This window comes from Lycium barbarum, chromosome 6 (assembly GCF_019175385.1).
Source record: "Lycium barbarum isolate Lr01 chromosome 6, ASM1917538v2, whole genome shotgun sequence".
In the NCBI taxonomy this organism is placed as follows: Eukaryota; Viridiplantae; Streptophyta; class Magnoliopsida; order Solanales; family Solanaceae; genus Lycium; species Lycium barbarum.
The window spans coordinates 135291719-135312949 of record NC_083342.1 but is presented as its reverse complement, the minus strand read 5'-3'; the positions used below and the strand labels follow the sequence as shown (position 1 = coordinate 135312949).

At 35.3% G+C, this 21231-nt stretch overlaps 1 protein-coding gene across 1 annotated transcript; it reads left to right on the top strand.

Moving 5' to 3' along the window:
- Positions 1-2408: 2408 nt before the first annotated feature.
- Positions 2409-8521, top strand: LOC132599285 (triosephosphate isomerase, chloroplastic). The gene is made up of 9 exons (XM_060312588.1): positions 2409-2829; positions 4641-4667; positions 4792-4861; positions 5068-5191; positions 6179-6263; positions 6416-6548; positions 6787-6960; positions 7393-7475; positions 8279-8521. The coding sequence occupies exons 1-9, from the start codon at positions 2620-2622 to the stop codon at positions 8333-8335; spliced, it is 963 nt and encodes a 320-aa protein (XP_060168571.1). The 5' UTR covers positions 2409-2619; the 3' UTR covers positions 8336-8521.
- The last annotated feature ends 12710 nt before the right edge of the window (positions 8522-21231 follow it).

Here is a 21231-nt window from a genome sequence, read left to right as displayed (position 1 = left end):
TAAAAGAGGTTTTCCATTATGACCTGTATGGAAGATTCCTAGTTTCCTGCTAATGTAAAGGATTCATCATTGAGTTTATCAGCACTGCCGTTAGATTGTATGGGATCTTTCACAATTTCCGGCAGCTCTTCTGCTATGGGAAAACTGAAATACGCCTTGTTAACACCTTTTATATTATTCAATAGCTAATTGGGCGGTAGAGTATTAGAAATCTAAGCTGGTTCTTAGGGTTAACAACTTATTGAACTTGATTAGCTGATCACTTAAAGTGAGCAATTTTTTTCTTCTTCTTTTTATTCTAGTTATTTTGAGCATTTTCTTGTAGAAGCATCATTTATAAATTGGTATTGGACGTTGGTGCGTATGGGCTGCTCAACGAACCAGAGAGGGGATAGATAAGAGGTCTTTTCTTTGCTAGGTTGCTACCACATAGACTGTAACACGTGGCAATAGTGGAGGAAGCGTGGAATTATCCCAACCTTTGAAAATAATTATCCTTGAGAAAATAAAAAAAACAAAAAGGAAGTTAATGACTTGTCACGGAGAAGCCGGCCATCAGTTGGTACAATGGCTGGGCATAGACAACGACGTCTTTTCATTTTTAACCTCCGCCAGCACGAGTGTGTTGTTGTTTGATCACATGAAAATATCATTTATTCACATGATTCGTAATACGTGAACTATAATCGAATGCTTGGTTCTTTGTAAAATAGGATAAGTAATACGTGAACCATAGGAGAATTGACATGTGAAATTTAATCAGATGGTAAGACGCTTCTATTATTGTTGTTGATGATTTTAAAAGGACGGGTGAAGGGAAAAAGGATTATACTTAATCATTGCGTTCATTGACTAAAATATAAGATGTACGAACTATACAAGTGCTGGATACATTTGTTGTGCGATTAGATGCACTTATTTTCCAATCCAGTGTTATCTTTTAAAATTATGCCATGTAAGGCAATGAAGTAAATGTGTACACGAGATGAGTTAAAATTGTATAACAATTATATAAAAGTACAATGTGTTCTTAATAACTATTTATTGTGAATACGAAGTGCTAAATGAAGCATCAAATACCAGACTATTTAATAAACGGAAAAGGTCCAAAAATACCCTTAAACTATTGAAAAAGGCTCATAAATACCCTTCTTCCATCTTTTGGTCTAAAAATATCCTTCCATCCACCTTTTAGGTCTAAAAATACCCTTAAGGTTTGTTTTTGGCTCAAATATACCCTTTAAACTAACAGAATATGTTTTTATTTTTTTATTTTTTTTCGGAAAAGGTCCAAAAATACCCTTAATCTATTGAAAAAGGCTCATAAATACCCTCCTTCCACCTTTTGGTCTAAAAAAATATGAACGAAATATGTTTTTTTTTTTGGGTTTTTTTTGCATTTCATGAATAAAAAAATGAAATAGGAAATTATAATTTTTTTTTTTACATTTCGTGTATTAAAAAACAAAATAGGAAATTATAATTTTTTTTTTCATTTCGTGTATTAAAAAACGAATAGGATAAAAAAAATTAATTTCGTTCATATAAAAACGAACTTGGAAAATATATATACCAACGAAATAAAAAAAAAAATATATATATATATATATATATATATATATATATATATTCCAATTTCGTTTTTATATGAACGATTTTTTTTTATCCTATTTTTTTTAATACACGAAATGCAAAAAAAATAAATATAATTTCCTATTTTGTTTTTTAATACACGAAATGCAAAAAAAAAATTATAATTTCCTATTTCGTTTTTTTATTCATGAAATGCAAAAAAAACCCAAAAAAAAAAACTTATTTCGTTCATATTTTTTTAGACCAAAAGGTGGAAGGAGGGTATTTATGAGCCTTTTTCAATAGATTAAGGGTATTTTTGGACCTTTTCCGATAAAGAAAAACAAAAAAATATATTCTGTTAGTTTAAAGGGTATATTTGAGCCAAAAACAAACCTTAAGGGTATATTTAGACCTAAAAGGTGGATGGAAGGGTATTTTTAGACCAAAAGATGGAAGGAGGGTATTTATGAATCTTTTTCAATAATTTAAGGGTATTTTTGGACCTTTTCCGTTTAATAAAGTGTCTAATAAGCATCCAACATAGACAGAAAGAAGCTCAAAGTTTGTCATTTTGAACTTATATTTTCTAGAACGCTTATATACTCCACATAAAATGCAAATCAAGTACTATTGTAAATTGTAATGACAAAAGTAAATAAGAACTCATGAGGAGTTGTTTGGTACATGGATAAAGATAATAATTCGAAGTTGAAATTAACTTTATCTCATATTAGCTAATTCCAATAATGAGAATCCGTATAGAAAGCGAGATAGCTAATCACCTAAATATTCAACAAAAGGCCCGTTAAATCCTCACCAACCCTAATACCAGAAAAGAAAAGAAAAAGGGAAAAAAAAAAGAAAAAATAAAAAGTTCACCAACCCTTAATTAGGTTTTATTACTGGTGTGGAAATTATGGTGTTTGTTTAAGCAATCGTGTGTTCCACGCTCATAAATAGATATTGGGAACAGGGGCACTTTGTTCTCAGGCGCAGAAGAAGCTAGCTAGTTGGTGTTGTAGTCCAAAAAAAGATCTTTCTAAAATGGCGGTAGCATCAACATCTCTAGTTTCTCAAATGTCTGGCCCTAAATCCGCAACTTCTCACTTCTCTGGTCTCCGTAAATCATCTTTCTCCAAGCTTGATACCATCTCTACTTCTCAGGCTTTGTTCCACAACGTCGATTCTCACCTCCACCTTTCTTCCTCCCGAAAAGCTTGTAGGGCTGTCGTCACCATGGCCGGCTCCGGCAAGGTAACCCTTTTTTACTTACCTACTACTTCCTCCATAGCGAGTTCCGAGTACAATGGTCATTTTATCTACTCTCTCCATCCCATTTATGTGGCACAGTTGTAATTTCGAGAATCAATCCAGTGTTTCTTTGACCGGAATTTCTATATATGCCTTTTAAATATAGTATTAAGTTGTTAATTGTTGTGATTTATAGTAGTACTATTTTTAGGTAGTTTCTAAATATATAAATTTTATTTCAGAAAACTTTAAAGCTTCTATGTCTGAATTCAAGGTCAAAGTTTAGAAGTTTGAATCTTGATATTCCAACTCTGCCACATAAATATAAATTGAGACAGAGGGAGTATATTTTAGTGACATCATTTCCTTTTTGTAAAGAAAATATACATGTTTTAATTAAAATTTTATCGAGAAATAGTGATCGATGAAAAAACTAGTATTTGATATTTCTCGTAGTAGTATTGTTCTTTCTCAGGATCGAGGATGTACATTTTTAGATCTGTTGTTGTTTGTTAACTCTTTTGGATTTTACACGCTCTGATTTGTTCCTCAAGTTGGAGGAAGAAAAAAAACGGCCTTGCGGTTTTTGTTCTAAACTTCTAATGCTAAGTTGAAGAGTTTGAACTGTTTAGATCACTGTTCTTTAGACTCGTATGTAATTATGTAACCTCTCAAGAGTATTATAGTATGCCTTGTGAGTGAGTCAACTAACAGTCTACGTGAACAAATTCGATACTCGGAGCAAAAATTAATCATCTGAACTTAGTTGGAGCTACACTATAAACTGATTAAAGAAAAAAAAGATCTTTGTACTTATCAAAAGAAGAGAAGAAAACCTTTCTTTTCCCCGGGCTCCCCTTTTTTCCCGACTGTAAGCAATGAAAGTTGGAAATATAGCTACAGTACCCTGGGATGGATCACCAGCATGACATTGGCCTGCATTCCTTTCACTGACTGGATTAAGGCCAGTATCATTTTCAGTCATTGATGAGCATCTGATACAACGTCTGCACTAAGTTTGCCATTAGACACTAGAATTTTCCCACATTATGCATGATCATATGCTTTCACCTTCTCTCTCAATGAGAATTCTGAAATAGCTGCTTAAGCTGATTCATCCTTTTCTGTGAATGGAAACTCATTTTGTTTTGGTCACGAGACATTGTGATACTTTTTTATATCCTAGGTTACTCCTCTAACCAATAGCTATTATAAATGTTAATAATTATTAGAGATATTGCTTCTTAAGTGTTCTTAAATCATTGGCAAATGAATTAATCGCACTACTTAGAGTTTTAGTGTGAAAATTTAAGTGCTTGAATTTATTCATATTTCCCTCCATAGCACTTATACTGAATTTTTGATTTCATCTTGACCATTGGTCCCAAAGGACTGCCAAACATCATCTTGAAGTTGGTGATAATTGACCAGTTGCTAACCCATGGAAGATTGAATTCCCCAAGACTAATAGATACATCTAAGTATGGCATAAGAAGATTACTTCTTACTGGTTGATCTGAAATGCTTAAAGTATTTCTCCATAAAAGGAAATCCATCTCATTAACCAGGCAGAAAAAATTTGAAAAACAACGAGAATTTGCGGACAAAAGCTGAGCGATGGCCTAATTGGATTTTGAGAATTGGTATCTTAAAAGAGGAAGTATTGAAACTTCTAAATTAGAAGAAGGGAAAGATGAAATTAGCTGCAAATGAATCAGTTCCCAATAAGGCTTCTATTAGTCCTTTTTTTACATGTTTAAATTGTTCCCCTTTTCCAATAGGGTTTCTGATCTTGTCTTCATACTTGCTTGCAGTTCTTTGTTGGTGGAAACTGGAAATGTGTAAGTATCACTTCTTTGTTCCCTACTGGATTTATTTAGGTGATAGATTATGATATTTTATGCATGGCTGGTTGGATGGACTTTCATATATCCTCCATGTTACTTTCATCAATGTTTCTACCAGAATGGAACAAAGGACTCCATAAGCAAGCTTGTCTCTGATCTGAATAGTGCTCAGCTCGAGTCTGATGTTGGTGAGTTCTTCTGCATTGATATCCTATCACCGATGAAAATATATTTGTATATGTCAACATTTCTAGGAAGTTGGGTGTGTGCGAGCGGGTGTTGCAATTTATGTGGCAACATTTCCTTTTTAGTCTGTTTCAAAAAGAATGAAAACATCTAACATATCTCTTACATCAGATGTTAATGCAAGAATCTGCTTTTGTAAAATTTCCAGATGTGGTTGTAGCACCTCCCTTTGTGTACATTGATCAAGTAAAGAATTCACTCACCGACAGGATTGAGGTTTCTGCCCAGAATTGTTGGACTGGAAAAGGAGGAGCTTTCACGGGTGAAATCAGGTAGAATTCCATTTCCCCGAGCTTAAGACTAAATTGATTCTGATCTAATGGCTGGATTGATTAACACTTTTGGTATGTGATATTATTACGATAATTTGAGAAAACTCATAAAAAAACCTATGCTAATTTGAGAAGGTTGGTTTATAATTTCTATAGATTCTTAAACTAATAAAGTTGCAGTCTTCCCAACTCCTGAAAGCTCGGACCATAATGTTCTTGGATAAATAATTTACATTTGACAGTGTCTCTTGTTAAAAGGGCTCATTACTGTGCGATGACAACATACGAGCTCAGTAGCTTATTACAGGCAGTTAGTTTAGTGATTTTACCACAGTAACAGAAGTGACAAGATTGCAGTCCACAAGCTTACTTGCTTCACCTGATTCCCATTTAAGTTTTAATTGGTTTGCTTTCCTTGTAGCATCAACCGTCTGTTTCTCTTGTCTGTTTATATCCGAGAGTGTTACAAGGATAGGTTTCAGAATTGTTTGCCTGTGTAGCATCCTAAGTGGATATAACCTTTTTTAGATTCCATGTTGTGTGTTGTAAAATCAACATATTATGGCTTTGTATTTTGTTGCCATAAAATTCCTGTCGTTGCTGAAGTAAAGGGTCACAGACGGCATCCAAGGGTGTGGCCTAGTTGTCAATAAAGGGGGAGGAGAACCACGAGGTCTCATGTTCAAATCCAGATAGAGGCAAAAAACACTAGGTGATTTTTTCCAATCTGCCTAAGCCATGATGTGCAGAGTCACCCGGTATCTGTGCTAGTGAGATGTAGCAGGTACCTAGTGAAATAGTCTAGGTGCGCAAGTTGGCCTGGACACCACCGTCATTAAAAAAAGTGAAGGGTTATAAAAGCCATTATTTCTTTGTTGTTTACCGTGTTTGCCTGCAAAACCATTGTTATGAATCTACTTTGAGTTTACAATTGTTATCCTGGTTGTGTTGTTCTCCACTCTATGATATTTATCCTTCCATTTGCAGTGTAGAACAGGTGAAAGATCTTGGCTGTAAGTGGGTCATTCTTGGTCATTCGGAGAGGAGACACGTAATTGGAGAAAATGATGAAGTAAGAGTTATCTGGAACTTTTGATTTGTTAATATGAACACTTGGAATTTTGATCACAAGTCGAAGAAAGAAAGCATTTGCAATGTCTTGATGATACCTGATTGTGAGTTAGAGCTGCTTACTAAGGACTTGACTGTACCATTCTCATGCAGTTTATTGGCAAGAAGGCTGCTTATGCTTTGAGCCAAGGTGTTGGTGTTATAGCCTGTATTGGAGAGCTGTTACAAGATAGAGAAGCGGGGAAAACTTTTGATGTCTGTTTCCAGCAATTGAAGGCTTATGCAGGCAGGTTTTGCTGATTAATATTGTCTCCTTTCTCTCTTAAAACATTTTTCTATGTACACACAATGCTAGTAGATATGATTGATGCTTTACAGAAATAAAAAGTATTTGCTGGGGGCAGAGATGTGTTATCCATTTTATAGTAACCTGATTTAATGAGTTTTGCTGATAAGATAAACACATTACACTTAAGAACTTTTTACCCCTTCACATCTTTTTAATTGTTTTTTTAAATGCGCAGATGCTTTACCAAGCTGGGATAATGTTGTCATTGCATATGAACCTGTCTGGGCTATTGGAACTGGTAAAGTTGCCACGCCTGAGCAGGCCCAGGAGGTACATGCAGCTCTTCGCGACTGGCTTACTAAGAATGTTTCAGCAGAAGTTGCTTCTAAAACACGCATTATATATGGAGGTATTTAGTTAATATTATTTAGTTAATATATAGTATCTTCTTCCATCTTTTATTACAGTATTGTATGAGTTGCTAAGGTTGAATTGCATCTATATGTCAATTAGACATTGTAAAGGTTCCCCTATTCACTTGGGTGAGATGGAACCTCTTTGTTAGAAGTTCAAAAAGAAATCCATTTCCCTTGCTGAAATCAATGGCAAAGTTGTGCTACAGCCGAGGATTTCCATTTTTCTGTTTCTTTTAGTTGTTTATCTTTTGAGTTCAGATCATCATCGTGCTTTGTTAAATCTGCAGAACCTGTGTTTTCTACTAGAAGGGCTTTGGTTGTGCTTATTATTGTGCTTATTACTCTGTTCATCGACGATACACCACATTTCAGTGTCAATGACTCTGGTTACTATGTTTCCTAAAAAATTGAATTGTTACTGGCAGGCTCCGTGAACGGAAGCAACTCTTCTGACCTTGCAAAGAAAGAAGACATTGATGGTTTTCTAGTCGGAGGTGCTTCCTTAAAGGTAATTTGATTATTGCTAATATGTCTGTCTTACTAGTCTAAGCTACAGTTCTTCAAATACTTGGCCTCTACTTAACATCATCAGTTTTTTCCACATATGTTGAGGAGTTTTTCGTGGACCAAGATGTTCTAGTAGATCGATGCATTATACCAGTCCATGCGTGAATTAGTTATTTTGACTTTAAGGGAGAACAGGGAATCAGCCATAGTCAGAAATGTTATGCTTTTTATGGTTATGGTTAACAAGAGTGACAACATCTGGATGCCAGATAGACCGTCTTATTTAGGTGATAATGTTTAGCGCATAAATAGCTGTCTGGAGATGCTGAGCTGGTTCTGAAACTGAGTAGTATATGAGTCATGTTTGGAGATTCTTTCCCTTGTAGTTGTATTTGCTTCCTGATATGCAAAAATCAAGAATTTGATAGTTGATAGAACCTGTGAGGTTGATTAGATAGGGAGTCCTTCGGTGGAGACAGAGGAAGAGATTGGGTAAGTAAAATATATTGCTAAGTTTGTTATGTGTCGCTGACCTGATGTCAATTATATAACTGATCCTTATGGAGCAAGAAATATGGCTGGCAAGGTGTTCATTTGATAAATGTTGTAGGGAAATGACATGGAAAATACTAGGTTGCTATGCTTGTGTTGATGGCATGAAGTGACAAAACTGGCCTGCCAAAATTGATTGTATCTTATATTTCTGAATGGAGATGATCAATATATGTGTGTGTGTTGTGTAAAACTTCCTCAAAAACCTCAGCTGGTTGTACCAAGAATGATGCTTGATATTCCACATTGCAGGGTCCGGAGTTCGCGACCATTGTTAATTCTGTGACTTCGAAGAAGGTGTCTGCTTGATGATTTGTCATGGCTTTTCATCATGGAGAAATAAACATCATAGAGAAACACTAGACAATAAACTAATGGTTCAGTTTTGCCAACTCTTCCGGCCTTGTAACATGCTTTCCATCCATCTCTTTGATTAAAAAGCTGTACTAGCAAAATCATGAGCTTTATTGTTTAGGCTGCTTGTATTGCGGGGTTTGTACTGCGCTCTACTTGATGCTTTGAAATTATACCATAGTCGGTCCTCTCCAATAGTCTCCTTACCCAAAATGCGGGGAAAGAGACATTGGAATTTGTGCAAGTTAACAAGGTTTAAAAAAAAAGTTTTACCCAACCATGAGATCCGAATTAAGGTTTCTGAAAATAATTAGGCACACAAGTATGTGGTGTTCTCTGAAAATACCTCTCCCCAGTTATATGTGAAGCTGTTTAGACAACAACCGGGGCCAAAATGGCGTATTTTTGCAGTCATTAGCCCAAAATGTAATATATTTTTTTTTTTTTGCATTTCGTTGTGCAATTCACGAAATAGTTTTTTTTTTTTTTTTGGCAATTCGTGAAAGAAACTGTGTGCATGCAATTGACCTCATTTTTTAGTGAATTGCATTTCGTTGTGCAATTCACGAAATATGCTCTTTTTTTTTTTTTTTTTTTGCAATTCGTGAAACTAATGATTTTTTTTTTTTTTTTTTTTTTTGCATTTCGTGAATTGGTTAACGAAATAGACTTATTTTTTTTTTTTGCATTTCGTGAATTGATCAACGAAGTAGGTTTTTTTTTTTTTTTTTTGCATTTCGTGAATCAATGAGCGAAATAGACTTATTTTTTTATTATTTTTTTTTGCATTTCGTGAAATTAATGAAAGAAACTGTTTTTTTTTTATTTCGTTGACCAATAAGAAATAGACTTTTTTTTTTTTTGCATTTCGTGAACCAATGAACGAAATAGTTTTTTTTATTTTATTTCGTTTTTTTTTTTTGCATTTCATTGGTAGATCAACGAAATAGGATTATATATATATATATATATATATATATATATATATATATATATATATTGTGTTTCGTTGATATACTAACGAAATAGGAAATTATAATTAATTTTTTTTTGCATTTCGTGTATTAAAAAATGAAATAGGATAAAAAAAAATTAGATTTATCCTATATGTCGAGAAAATTAGTCAGCTTTATTTTCAAAAATTGAAATCACATAAGTGAAATTGACATTCACAGCTACATTACTCCGAAATTTTATGTTGAATTCTATTGCGCATCATCATATTATAAGTAAAGAAAACTGAAAATTTCCTGCCAATTTGGGGGAAAAATAAAATTGGAAGGGAAAAAAGAGGTTTTCTAGAAAATTGGCCCGGCCAAATCGCCTTACGGCAGTTTGCGCTGCTAGATCTCGGAAAAATATGCAAAATCAATTTTTTTTTTGCATAAATCGGATATCCGAGCGCAAAGTTATGACTGTTTAAAGTTTCACCAATTTACAACTACTCTTTCACCAATTTATAACTACTCTTTCTCCTATATTTTTTAACTATGTTTTTATCTAATTGAATTAGATTTATATTCAAAATAAAGTTATGTTTTGATTAAAAAATAAAACACTTAAACCTAAAGTTTGCAAACAAAACAAGCGTGTTATTTTTTAATCAAAACATAACTTTATCTTAGAATTTTTTTTTAAACACGCTTGTTTTAAAAAAATCCACTTTATAAATTATCATAACTTTTTATAAAGTTAAAAAAAATTATATTTTCATAATTTTATTTTAGGAAACTTAAAAAAAAAAACACGAAAAAGTGAATTTAAAAAAAAAAGAAAAAACTATATTATTTTTGAATTTTGTGATTTTAATTGGTGTAATTACTAGTTGATATTTTTTCTTGTACATGCAAATAGGTATGTTATTTATATAAATGAAATACAAAATATATATATATATATATATATATTATCCTATTTCATTGATATATGAATGAAATATAAAAAAAAAAAATCAATTATTTTCCTATTTCGTTTTTATATAAACGAAATACAAAAATAAAATAAAATGTTTATCCTATTTCATTGGAAGATAAACGAAATGCAAAAAATAAATAAATTATAATTTCCTATTTCGTTGGAATATAACCGAAATGCAATATATATATATATATATATATATATATATATATATATATATATATATATATATATATATATATATATATTCCAATTTCGTTTTTATATGAACGAAATAATTTTTTTTATCCTATTTCGTTTTTTAATACACAAAATGCAAAAAAAAATAATTATAATTTCCTATTTTGTTGGTATATCAACGAAATACAATATATATATATATATATATATATATATATATATATATATATATATATATATATATATATATCCTATTTCCAATTTCGTTTTTAGATGAACGAAATAAAATAAAAAAACTATTTCGTTCATTGATTCACGAAATGCAAAAAAAAAAAAAAAAAACAGTTTCTTTCATTAATTTCAAGAAATGCAAAAAAAAAAAAAAGCCTATTTCGTTGATCAATTCACGAAATGCAAAAAAAAAAGTCTATTTTGTTGACCAATTCATGAAATGCAAAAAAAAAAAAAACACAATTTTTTTCATTAGTTTCACGAATTGCTAAAAAAAAAGAGCATATTTCGTGAATTGCACAACGAAATGCAATTCACTAAAAAATGAGGTCAATTGCATGCACACACAGTTTCTTTTACGAATTGCAAAAAAAAAAATCTATTTCGTGAATTGCACAACGAAATGCAAAAAAAAAAACTGTTGCATTTCGCTACATGTGTAGCGAAATGCAACAATTTATTCGGCACCGGAACAGTGTGTGTGGGGGTATTTCGTTGGTCTAAAAAAAAATAGCATACTATTTTGGGCTAATGGCTGCAAAAATACGTCATTTTGGCTCCGGACTCTTCAAACTCGTGACCTGTAATATAGATTGAATATTTTGTTCTATTCCAAATTCACCGTTGAATGATTGAGGGCCAATTTTTGTTTGCCCAAGAACGAAGCCGTCGAATCAAGCTTTTCTTGAAGATCAACTCAAAGGATTCACTTCTTTTTTTGAAGTTTCCAGAGATTATGTTCTGTAAATATTAAATTTGCCATTTATTCTTCCTTTATTGCATCTGATTTTATGTAAGAACAAATTTAGCCTCACCCCAAAGAAAAAAAATCCAAACTCACGAAGGAAGATGGTAAAAGTTTATCCGCATTGTATGTTTATATCAAACTAATAGACGCATATTATGTGTTTGCATTTAAATTTCTATCAGTTAACCATGAATAACTAATATATATTCTTACTTCATTTAGTAATTTAACCATAGTAAGTTAACATGATTTGATATATACATCGGATGCTTTTTCCCTTCAATTGATAACTAGGGACTGTGCAAGCAAGCAAAGTCAAGGATTTCAGACTACTATGGAAGACATAATTATAGTCTTTTATCCATTAAAGGAGTCAAAACCAGCATAAGACTGAAGTGGCTTAAAGTAGTATGGAGTGAGTGAAGTACCTGTACCGTAGCTTTGGCCAACCCATCATATGATAATTTCATAATGAGCAGTGTATTCCACTACTCGGCTTAATTTACGGGACCACCACAGAGTGCAAAGAATGTACGCTCAAAGTCAGTAGCAAGTAGTAACATGGTATATAAAATTACTAGGGGTGTCTTTCATTTGCTGGATATTTAAGTTAAAATTGTCTTTTTCGTCCGAATCATAGTTGATTCCGGCTTCGCCAATGAAACCATTTCCTGCTACTTTTCTTTAGGTTTATCCCTTAGATCGCTGATGTATATAACTATGGAAAACGATACAGTCTAATCTAAACTTTATTTATCAAAACAATACAGTACAATATAATATGACACGATATATATGAACCTATATGTAACAACCGTCCAAACAAGTTGTTCATCTGTGTCAAGGTCAGGAGAGTCTCAAGGGCAAGGCTACTAAACGTTTGCTTTAGGCACCCAATTTTTTTATTTTTTTTTTGTATAAAATTTACATAAATGGGAACAAAGAAAAACAACCTACTTTATAAAAAATATATTTTAGAACTACATTAAACACTCAATTTTTCATAATAAAAAATATTTTTTTACAACTACATCCAAGGTAATTTATTGCAAACACGTGGCTAATATCTTACTAACTTGAATTAATTCCTTAGTATTATAAGTAATAATAGTATTATGTAAAGTTAAAGACTTTATGTTTTTTCAAAATACTACAAAAAAATAATAAGTATGAAAAAAAAAAAGCAACACTAATTTGTGTGTGTGTGTTATTTAAGGTCTTTTATTAAAATTTGACTTTAGTCACTACTTTATTGAGATTAATATGAAAATCAGATTGATCTGACCATTAATGTAATGACTATTAGTATCATACACTGAGGAGGCTAGCAAGAGAAAGTGAAAACGACTTGATAAAAATTGATATTAGCCTGAATCCAACTACGCAAATCGAACTACCAATACTAATGCAGAATAAACGTAATGAAAAATATATATATACATCAAAGAAAAAAGAAAAAAGAAAAAAACTAGAAACAAGTGAGAACCATAAAAATGTCAAACTACTCCAATTAGCTACTAAGAATTCCATGCTCGACTTTGTATAGGTGTTCTCATTCCTTCATGAATTGGTGTTGCAAAATAATCTCTTGTTAGAGTTGTATACGGTAAAAACCGGACGCGAGGTAAACCGGTGGAGCGAGGGGGCCGACTGATCTGCCTTCTTCGTCATTGGAACGACCAAGCCCGGTGACCCGAGCATTCGTGGCCGTTGGTCCGTGTGGCCGTTGGTCCGAGTAGCCGTTGGTCCGGGTGGCCGTTGGTCCGAGTAGCCGTTGGTCCGGGTGGCCGTTGCACGCGGGTCACGCGCCAGTAACGTCCTGTCCTGGTCAACTACCCACCATGCGTGTGTCAGACGGCGCCGTCAGTCTAATCCCACCAAATCTGTGCAGAGCTGTCCTTGTTGATATTATTTTATTAGCTCACATCATATGAGACCCATGGAGGTCACACTATAAATAGAGCACATCCCTCTCCTTTGTAGGGGCTGGCTCCCCGGGATCAACAACAGATTTGTACTAGAAGATACATACAAATCTCTCTCTCAATATTAGATTTTGGTCCGGAATCATTGTGTTCATCTCTATTACTTGTTCAAACAAATAATACTTATATGTTAGTAGATGTATAAATCCACAGTGGTCCTCTAAGCATCATCGTTTTCTTCACATCTTAACCATACGAATCTTGTATCCATCAAATATATCGAGATTCAAACACATATCCTATACCCGCGTACAAATTCAATTGATTTGTCAAATTCGGGGTAAACAGTTTGGCGCCCACCGTGGGGATAGGATAATAGTGGTCTTTGATCTTGATCTCTATCTTACCCATCAAAATCGGAAACATCTGCTGTCCGTCTCGGAAGAAACGGATCAAATGGCTAACAGTGGGCAATCTGGTCACGTCAACAACAACGAGATCGTGGCCGAAAATGAAAGCAGCGGGCCGCGAGGATTGCCAAACCCCACTAACCCTTTAAATACTAACAGTTCGATTACTTTGTCCGGGACACAAGTCCGGAAAGAACAGGATACCCCGAATGATAATATTGACTTGCGTTTAATTTTTGAAATGTTGCAGGAACAGAGAGCGGCGATTGCTGAACAGGGAATCGCAATAGCCCGGTTGCAAAACGGAGGAGATGAAGCAACCCCGGGGAAGACGAAGGGTGTTGTCGAAATTGGAAGAAACGAGCCACGGATGGTCGAGAGTAACGGTTCCGGAGCCGGTTCCTCCACCGAGGTTCTAAAGATGCTCGAAACTTTGGCAAAACGGGTAGACTCGACCGAAAAAAGGGTCGAGACGTATAACTCCCGGGTGGATCAAATATCGGGGGCTCCACCTTTGCTAAAAGGGCCAAACTCGAAAAGGTACATTCAAAGGCCTTTTCCTCCGAGTGCGGCCCCGAAATTGATCCCGAAGAGGTTCAAAATGCCGGAAATCCAAAAATATGACGGCACAACGGACCCTTGCGAACACGTGACCTCATACACCTGTGCTATAAAAGGCAATGATATGGAAGAGGATGAAATCGAATCCGTGTTGCTGAAAAAATTCGGGGAAACTCTGGCAAAAGGAGCATTGACTTGGTACGATCATCTGCCCGAGCATTCAATCACTTCTTTCGAAACGCTCGCTTATGCCTTCATAAAAGCACACGCCGGAGCCAAAAAGGTGCAGGCTCGGAAGGCGGATATTTTCCGTATTGCCCAAAGAAACGATGAGTTACTGCGTGAATTTGTGAGTCGGTTCCAAAGTGAACGAATGGAGCTTCCCCCGGTTCCGGAGGAATGGGCTGCACAAGCTTTCACAAAGGGGCTCAATGTTCGGAGCTCGACGGCTTCGTTCAAATTAAAGGAAAGCTTGGTGGAATACGAGGCCGTGACATGGGCAGATGTCCATAACCGGTACGAGTCGAAGATTCGGGTGGAGGATGACCAACTCGAGCTTCCCCCGGGGCCCGTAAATATGAACAAAAGTCTGGAGAGACCAAGGAAGAATTACGAACCGGAGGCCAGATCGTCGAGGGAGAGGTACCGGCCATATTCTCATCCGGAGAAACCAAGCTTCAGGTCGGACTAAGGTATGGACTCCTCGTGTTTTTCTATTGACCTCTTTCTTTTTTTGCAGGAAGTCAAGTACCGGATAAAGTTAGAATCTAGGTCTGAAAACACGTGTTGCACTCTTTTCCTTAGTACGGTTTTGTCCCAAAATGGGTTTTCCGACTAGGTTTTTAATGAGGCAACGAGTACAACGTGTTACTCAACAAAGATAAGGGACCAGCACCCGGAAACTCGAGGTCACACCCTCCGAAGTGGGGGCTTGATAGCACTCACCCGACCTCGCAGCTCGGATAAATACTAGGGGACTTATACCCACATCGAGGTTTACCCCGGTTAGTGGAAAACGGAGGGGCTCAACAAGTCAAGACCGGACCAAATGATCATAACGAATCGTGTCTCATTCAGCATTTACTACGGCAAAACAAAGGCCCGGCCACCGGCCATAGCCTTCGACGTAAGGACCAAACGATCATAACGAATCGTGTCCCATTCAACATTTGCTACGGCAAAACAAAGGCCCGGCCACCGGCCATAGCCTTCGACGTAAGGACCAAACGATCATAATGAATCGTGTCCCATTCAACATTTGCTACGGCAAAACTAAGGCCCGGCCACCGGCCACAACCTCCGATGTAAGGACCAAACGATCATAATGAATTGTGTCCCATTCAACATTTGCTACGGCAAAACTAAGGCCCGGCCACCGGCCACAGCCTCCGATGTAAGGACCAAACGATCATAATGAATCGTGTCCCATTTTTCATTTACTACAACAAGGCAGAAGGAATTAAAATTCTCATATGTACAAACATTTTGCAAACGCAAAAGCTGGTATAACAAAATCTTGGGTGTCTTTCTGTTAAAAGGACTTCGCCCCGATGGTAACCGCCGTATTCCGGCACTGCCCCACTCACATACTCTATATCGAGGATTGTGCCCGAAATTCGACAAAGGCGACAAGGTCACAATGACCCAAGCCAAAGCTCGGCAAATTCCCCCAAAACGGGGACTGCTACATCAAAAACTTTGCCAAGGTTGAAAAAATACCGACCCTGAAGAAAATGCCTATCGTAATTCGGAAGCATCTGAACTTATGAAGCATCGGATAAGTCCCACGGGCACGGTGAATTAACGACTATAAGTCGACCTGTCCTAAAACGGACCAACGATCATGACCAAAATAATGGCAAACATTCAAAACAAAGAAATAAGAAGGTAACGACGAGTTGACAGGGCCACCGGTTTCGGAAGTTATCCACTCCCCGTTACTCCGATAGATCGGAGATCCGGGAAGTGTGGGGCTATCTGTATACGGTAAAAACCGGACGCGAGGTAAACCGGTGGAGCGAGGGGGCCGACTGATCTGCCTTCTTCGTCATTGGAACGACCAAGCCCGGTGACCCGAGCATTCGTGGCCGTTGGTCCGTGTGGCCGTTGGTCCGAGTAGCCGTTGGTCCGAGTAGTCGTTGGTCCGGGTGGCCGTTGCATGCGGGTCACGCGCCAGTAACGTCCTGTCCTGGTCAACTACCCACCATGCGTGTGTCAGACGGCGCCGTCAGTCTAATCCCACCAAATCCGTGCAGAGCTGTCCTTGTTGATATTATTTTATTAGCTCACATCATATGAGACCCATGGAGGTCACACTATAAATAGAGCACATCCCTCTCCTTTGTAGGGGCTGGCTCCCCGGGATCAACAACAGATTTGTACTAGAAGATACATACAAATCTCTCTCTCAATATTAGATTTTGGTCCGGAATCATTGTGTTCATCTCTATTACTTGTTCAAACAAATAATACTTATATGTTAGTAGATGTATAAATCCACAGTGGTCCTCTAAGCATCATCGTTTTCTTCACATCTTAACCATACGAATCTTGTATCCATCAAATATATCGAGATTCAAACACATATCCTATACCCGCGTACAAATTCAATTGATTTACCAAATTCGGGGTAAACAAGAGTCATCCATGGACGAAGTAGAGTTCTTGCACAATACACAGGAATCTCACCCCCTAGACCATGACGTTCTTCCATGCAAATATAATTATGCACTTCCACATTCTCATAAGCTCGATTGCGATCAACATAAATAAACTTCATTTGAGCCTCCAATTTTATCCGAATTTTATTCCCTTTAACTAACACAACTTTTCCAGCCATCCTGTATTAAGGTCCTTGATGTATTCTGATTCGAGCATCTAGCACGGGGTCATGCCTTTCTAGCACGGGGTCACGCCTTACTCTTCCAAATTTGTATCCTTTCTTTGCAGGTGAAGATCTGAAGTTGGTTATTGATACTAATCTTACATAACCATTTCTACTTTTATTGTTTTTATAATGAATTATATTGTTTAGGCTGCTTGTATTGAGGGGTTTGAGTGTTTTGCTTGATAATTTGAAATTATACCCATAGTGAGGTTACTCAGTCCTCTCCCTTGATCTCCTTATCCAAAATGAGGGAAAAGGACACTCAAATATGTGCAAGTTAATAAGGTTTTAAAAATTTTTTTACTCAATCATGAGATTCAAACTAAGTTTTCTAAAAATAATTAGCACATTATAAGTATGTATCGTTCTTTGAAAATATATGTCTCCACTTAAATATCAAATTGTTTAGTTAGCAACAAGGTTCAAGTTTGTGACTTGTAATATAGATTGAATACTTTGTTCTGATCCAAATTCGCTGTTGAAAGATCAAGGAATAGTTTTTGTTTGCCCAAGAAAAAGCCATGGTATCAAACTTTTCTTGAAGATCAACTCAACGATTCACTTCTTTTATTTGAAGTTTCTAAGGATTATAGTATGTAAATAATAAATTTGCTGTTTATTCTCCCTTTTTTTTTTTTTTTTTTCAGCCCAACATGCTTTTTTTTTTTATTCATCTTCAAAACACCATTACATCTGATTTGAGGTGGAAATAGAGCCATAATTCCCTACTTAACTGAAAAAAGACTAATTCTACCTAGTTACATTTGAGATGGGGTAAATGCCTAAAATTTGAGATTTTGGCCAGTACCTTACTTTACAAAATTTATACACTTCTCATGGAAGATCAAAAAGCCTTTCAAGGCTCTAGCAACTTTTCTAGCACAGCCTTCACAGTGCATATCAATCTTTAGCACTATATCTTGAGCCTCTTCTTCCTTTTTTCTTCTTTCTTCTCCTCTCTGAATTTCCCTTCTCATCAGCTCTTCTCCAGCTCCAGTACCTTGCTTCCCATCTTTTCCATTTCTGCTTTAATCATTTCCTCTTTACTGCTGCTTGTCCCCCTTGCATCTTCCTGATCTTCTTCCAGCTTCAACAATTGGTTATCAGTATCCTCTTGGCCACAACCTATTCAAGGGGAATGGTACTCCACAAAAGTGGAGCTGGACATCTGACAATGAACCAGGCATTGGTTTCCTTCAAAGAACAAAAACTTCTGCTTCATTCCACCAACCCCATCTGAGCCAAGAATCTTGTCATCTATACATATCAAAAATTTCCAGTACCCATTCCTCGTTCGACGATCTGGTCCAGTCAGTATTCCGTAAATTCGACGCCTTGGTGTCAATACATAGCATTCCTTTACTTCACCACCACATATGTCCACAGTGTCTTTAAAGACCTTATGATCAGAGTGGTAATATCCTGAAACATTATTCTTGCCAGTAGGTCATCTGCTCGAATGATGACTGCTGAAAGAAAAATTTACCCTCCCTTTGTTGCATCTAATTTTATATAAATTTACCCTCACTGAAAGAAAAAAAAAATCAACTCACGAACGTAGGGTATAGAAAATGGTAAAAAAAAAATTGCACCCCGCGTTTATATCTATATATAATATAAAGTTAGGCAGAAACAAGGTGATGTGACAGCTCCCTATAGCCTAGAATACCATTTATCTTTTTTTTTTTTTTTTATGAAATTTTTCCGACACTTTCATTTACTTCTTGCTTTTTATTTCCTCTCGTGCTTTACATTCAATTAACCTAAATGTTGTATTAAACTAAATTATACAACACTTACCGTTTGGAAGCCGAAAGAAACAACCGTTCCGCATTCGAAAAGTCTTTACCAAAAGTTTAAAAAGACCCTGTTTGTAGATCAAACCCAAAAAAGAAAATGCATGAAATGTTGAGTTCAATCTATGCAATTTGTATTCTTTGCAGCACTTCAACCTGTTTCTGGTAAGTCGATTTCCAAGGGTATCTATGCATTTTGTATAAATTAATCTCATCCGAGTTCAAGGAATTTGACAATATCAAACCGGTGCAATAGTACAATACTAAAAACAGACATTATATTCCTCCATTAAGATTATAAGGAACTTGTGTTTTGAATAAGCATTGTTAGACAGTGTGCTATGGTTTTGCTGGCTACCGTTGCTAGCAATTACGGAACCTGGGTAGTGAAATCAATTTGGGTTCAGATGGTGTTCAAGGAATTGAAATTGACACTGCAAAAATAGAGCCTTTCATATATATACTTGGGAATTTCAATTCATAATAGGTATTTATGAATTGAATTGAAATTAACTTTATACTTTAAAAAACTTAGATATATATATATATATATAATATAAAGCTAGGCATTAAGGAGACGATGTGGCACCTCTCATTGGCCAAAGATCCTATTTATACTTTTTCTTAATTTTTTAGCAATTTCCTACATTTCTATTTACTTATTATTCAAAAATAAATGTATCAATTACTACTACTCTATTCATTTTTATTCTTAAATGTCTCAAAATTTACTACCCCACTAATTCCTATTCTTTATTAAAAAAAAAAGTCTCAATATTTACTACTCCAACCTTTCAAAACATTATGAGCACTAATGCATTAAACTTTATTGTACACGTCCTTTCCTCCACCCACGTTCCTATCCTTCATAACCAATACTCCCTCCAGATTAAAAAAAAAAAAAAAAAATTCACTTAGTCATTTGTACATCCTTAAGAAAATATTAATTTCTAGATAAAAATAGATAATTTAACTAAACTACCCTAATTAAATAGACATTGAGATTTGATCATATAACACTTAATAGGGGGCAAATATGGAAAAACAAGGTTAATTCTTTCTTGATTGGCTAAGTGAACTCTTTTTTTGATCCAAGAAAAAAGGCTAAGTGGACTCTTTTTTTGATCCGGAGGGAGTAACTTATAACATAAATACAATTGATGGCACCATAAATATAATTGAATGAAAATCATGCATTCTCGTGGGGTTGCTTTTTTCCTTGTACATTAATTCAGCAGCTCTAAGTGAATTCCCACACTAGCGGACATGCACACTCTCAGAATATCACAAGGACTCTCACAAGAATTCGCCAGCATACCCATTCCAGTGGAGAGTAGTGTTGTTGACGGGTGATTTCTGATCTCAAGAAAGGAAAGAAACCAAACAGACATAAGTCTGTAAATGAAAAACATAACTTATTCTAGAGATATTTGTCTAATTTATTTGTATCAACTTTTTTTTTTTTTAGTTTTCTCATTTATTTTCTTTTAAGGACATGTTAAAATAGGAGAAAGCTATAGAAGTACAAATTCCTAAATATTTTTAAGGGAAAATATCAAATATTTACGGACTTTTATACACTTAAAAATCAAAGAGTTAAGTGTGTGATAAAAATGTAATATTCATAAAATAGAGACGGAGTTCCAAAAATTATGAAAGAAGATATAAACAGTATTATTGTAAATATTTTTTTGAAAAAAAAAAGTCCGGTAAATCTACAACTAAAGATCTCAAAATGATTTTTGTTAAAATATATTTTAAATATACAATTATAAAGGAAATGGAACGATCAGAAGATGTGAATACTACTTATTTATGGTTATTCTTAATATTCAATATTAGATAAAAATATTTCATGAATTTAATCAGATGTTTTATAATCGCGCGAAGCGCGATCAAGTTCACTAAGATATATATAAAGCAGGGATATAGGCCCGGTGACGTAGCGCTCTCTTAAGCCAGCATTTGCAATTATCATTTTTGTCAAATTTTTGCTTTTTCTCCTGTTTTAAAATGTTGAAAAAAGATTTTAATTTCCACTAAAAAAGCCATCCGCCCCCTTCGTTTTCCCCGGAACGTCACTTAATTATAAACCTCTGTCATAGACATACCAGACTCAAAAGATGCTATTCATGCTACATATATCCGACAGACAAGCAATGACCATGTCAAATACCTGTAACAGAAACGAACAGG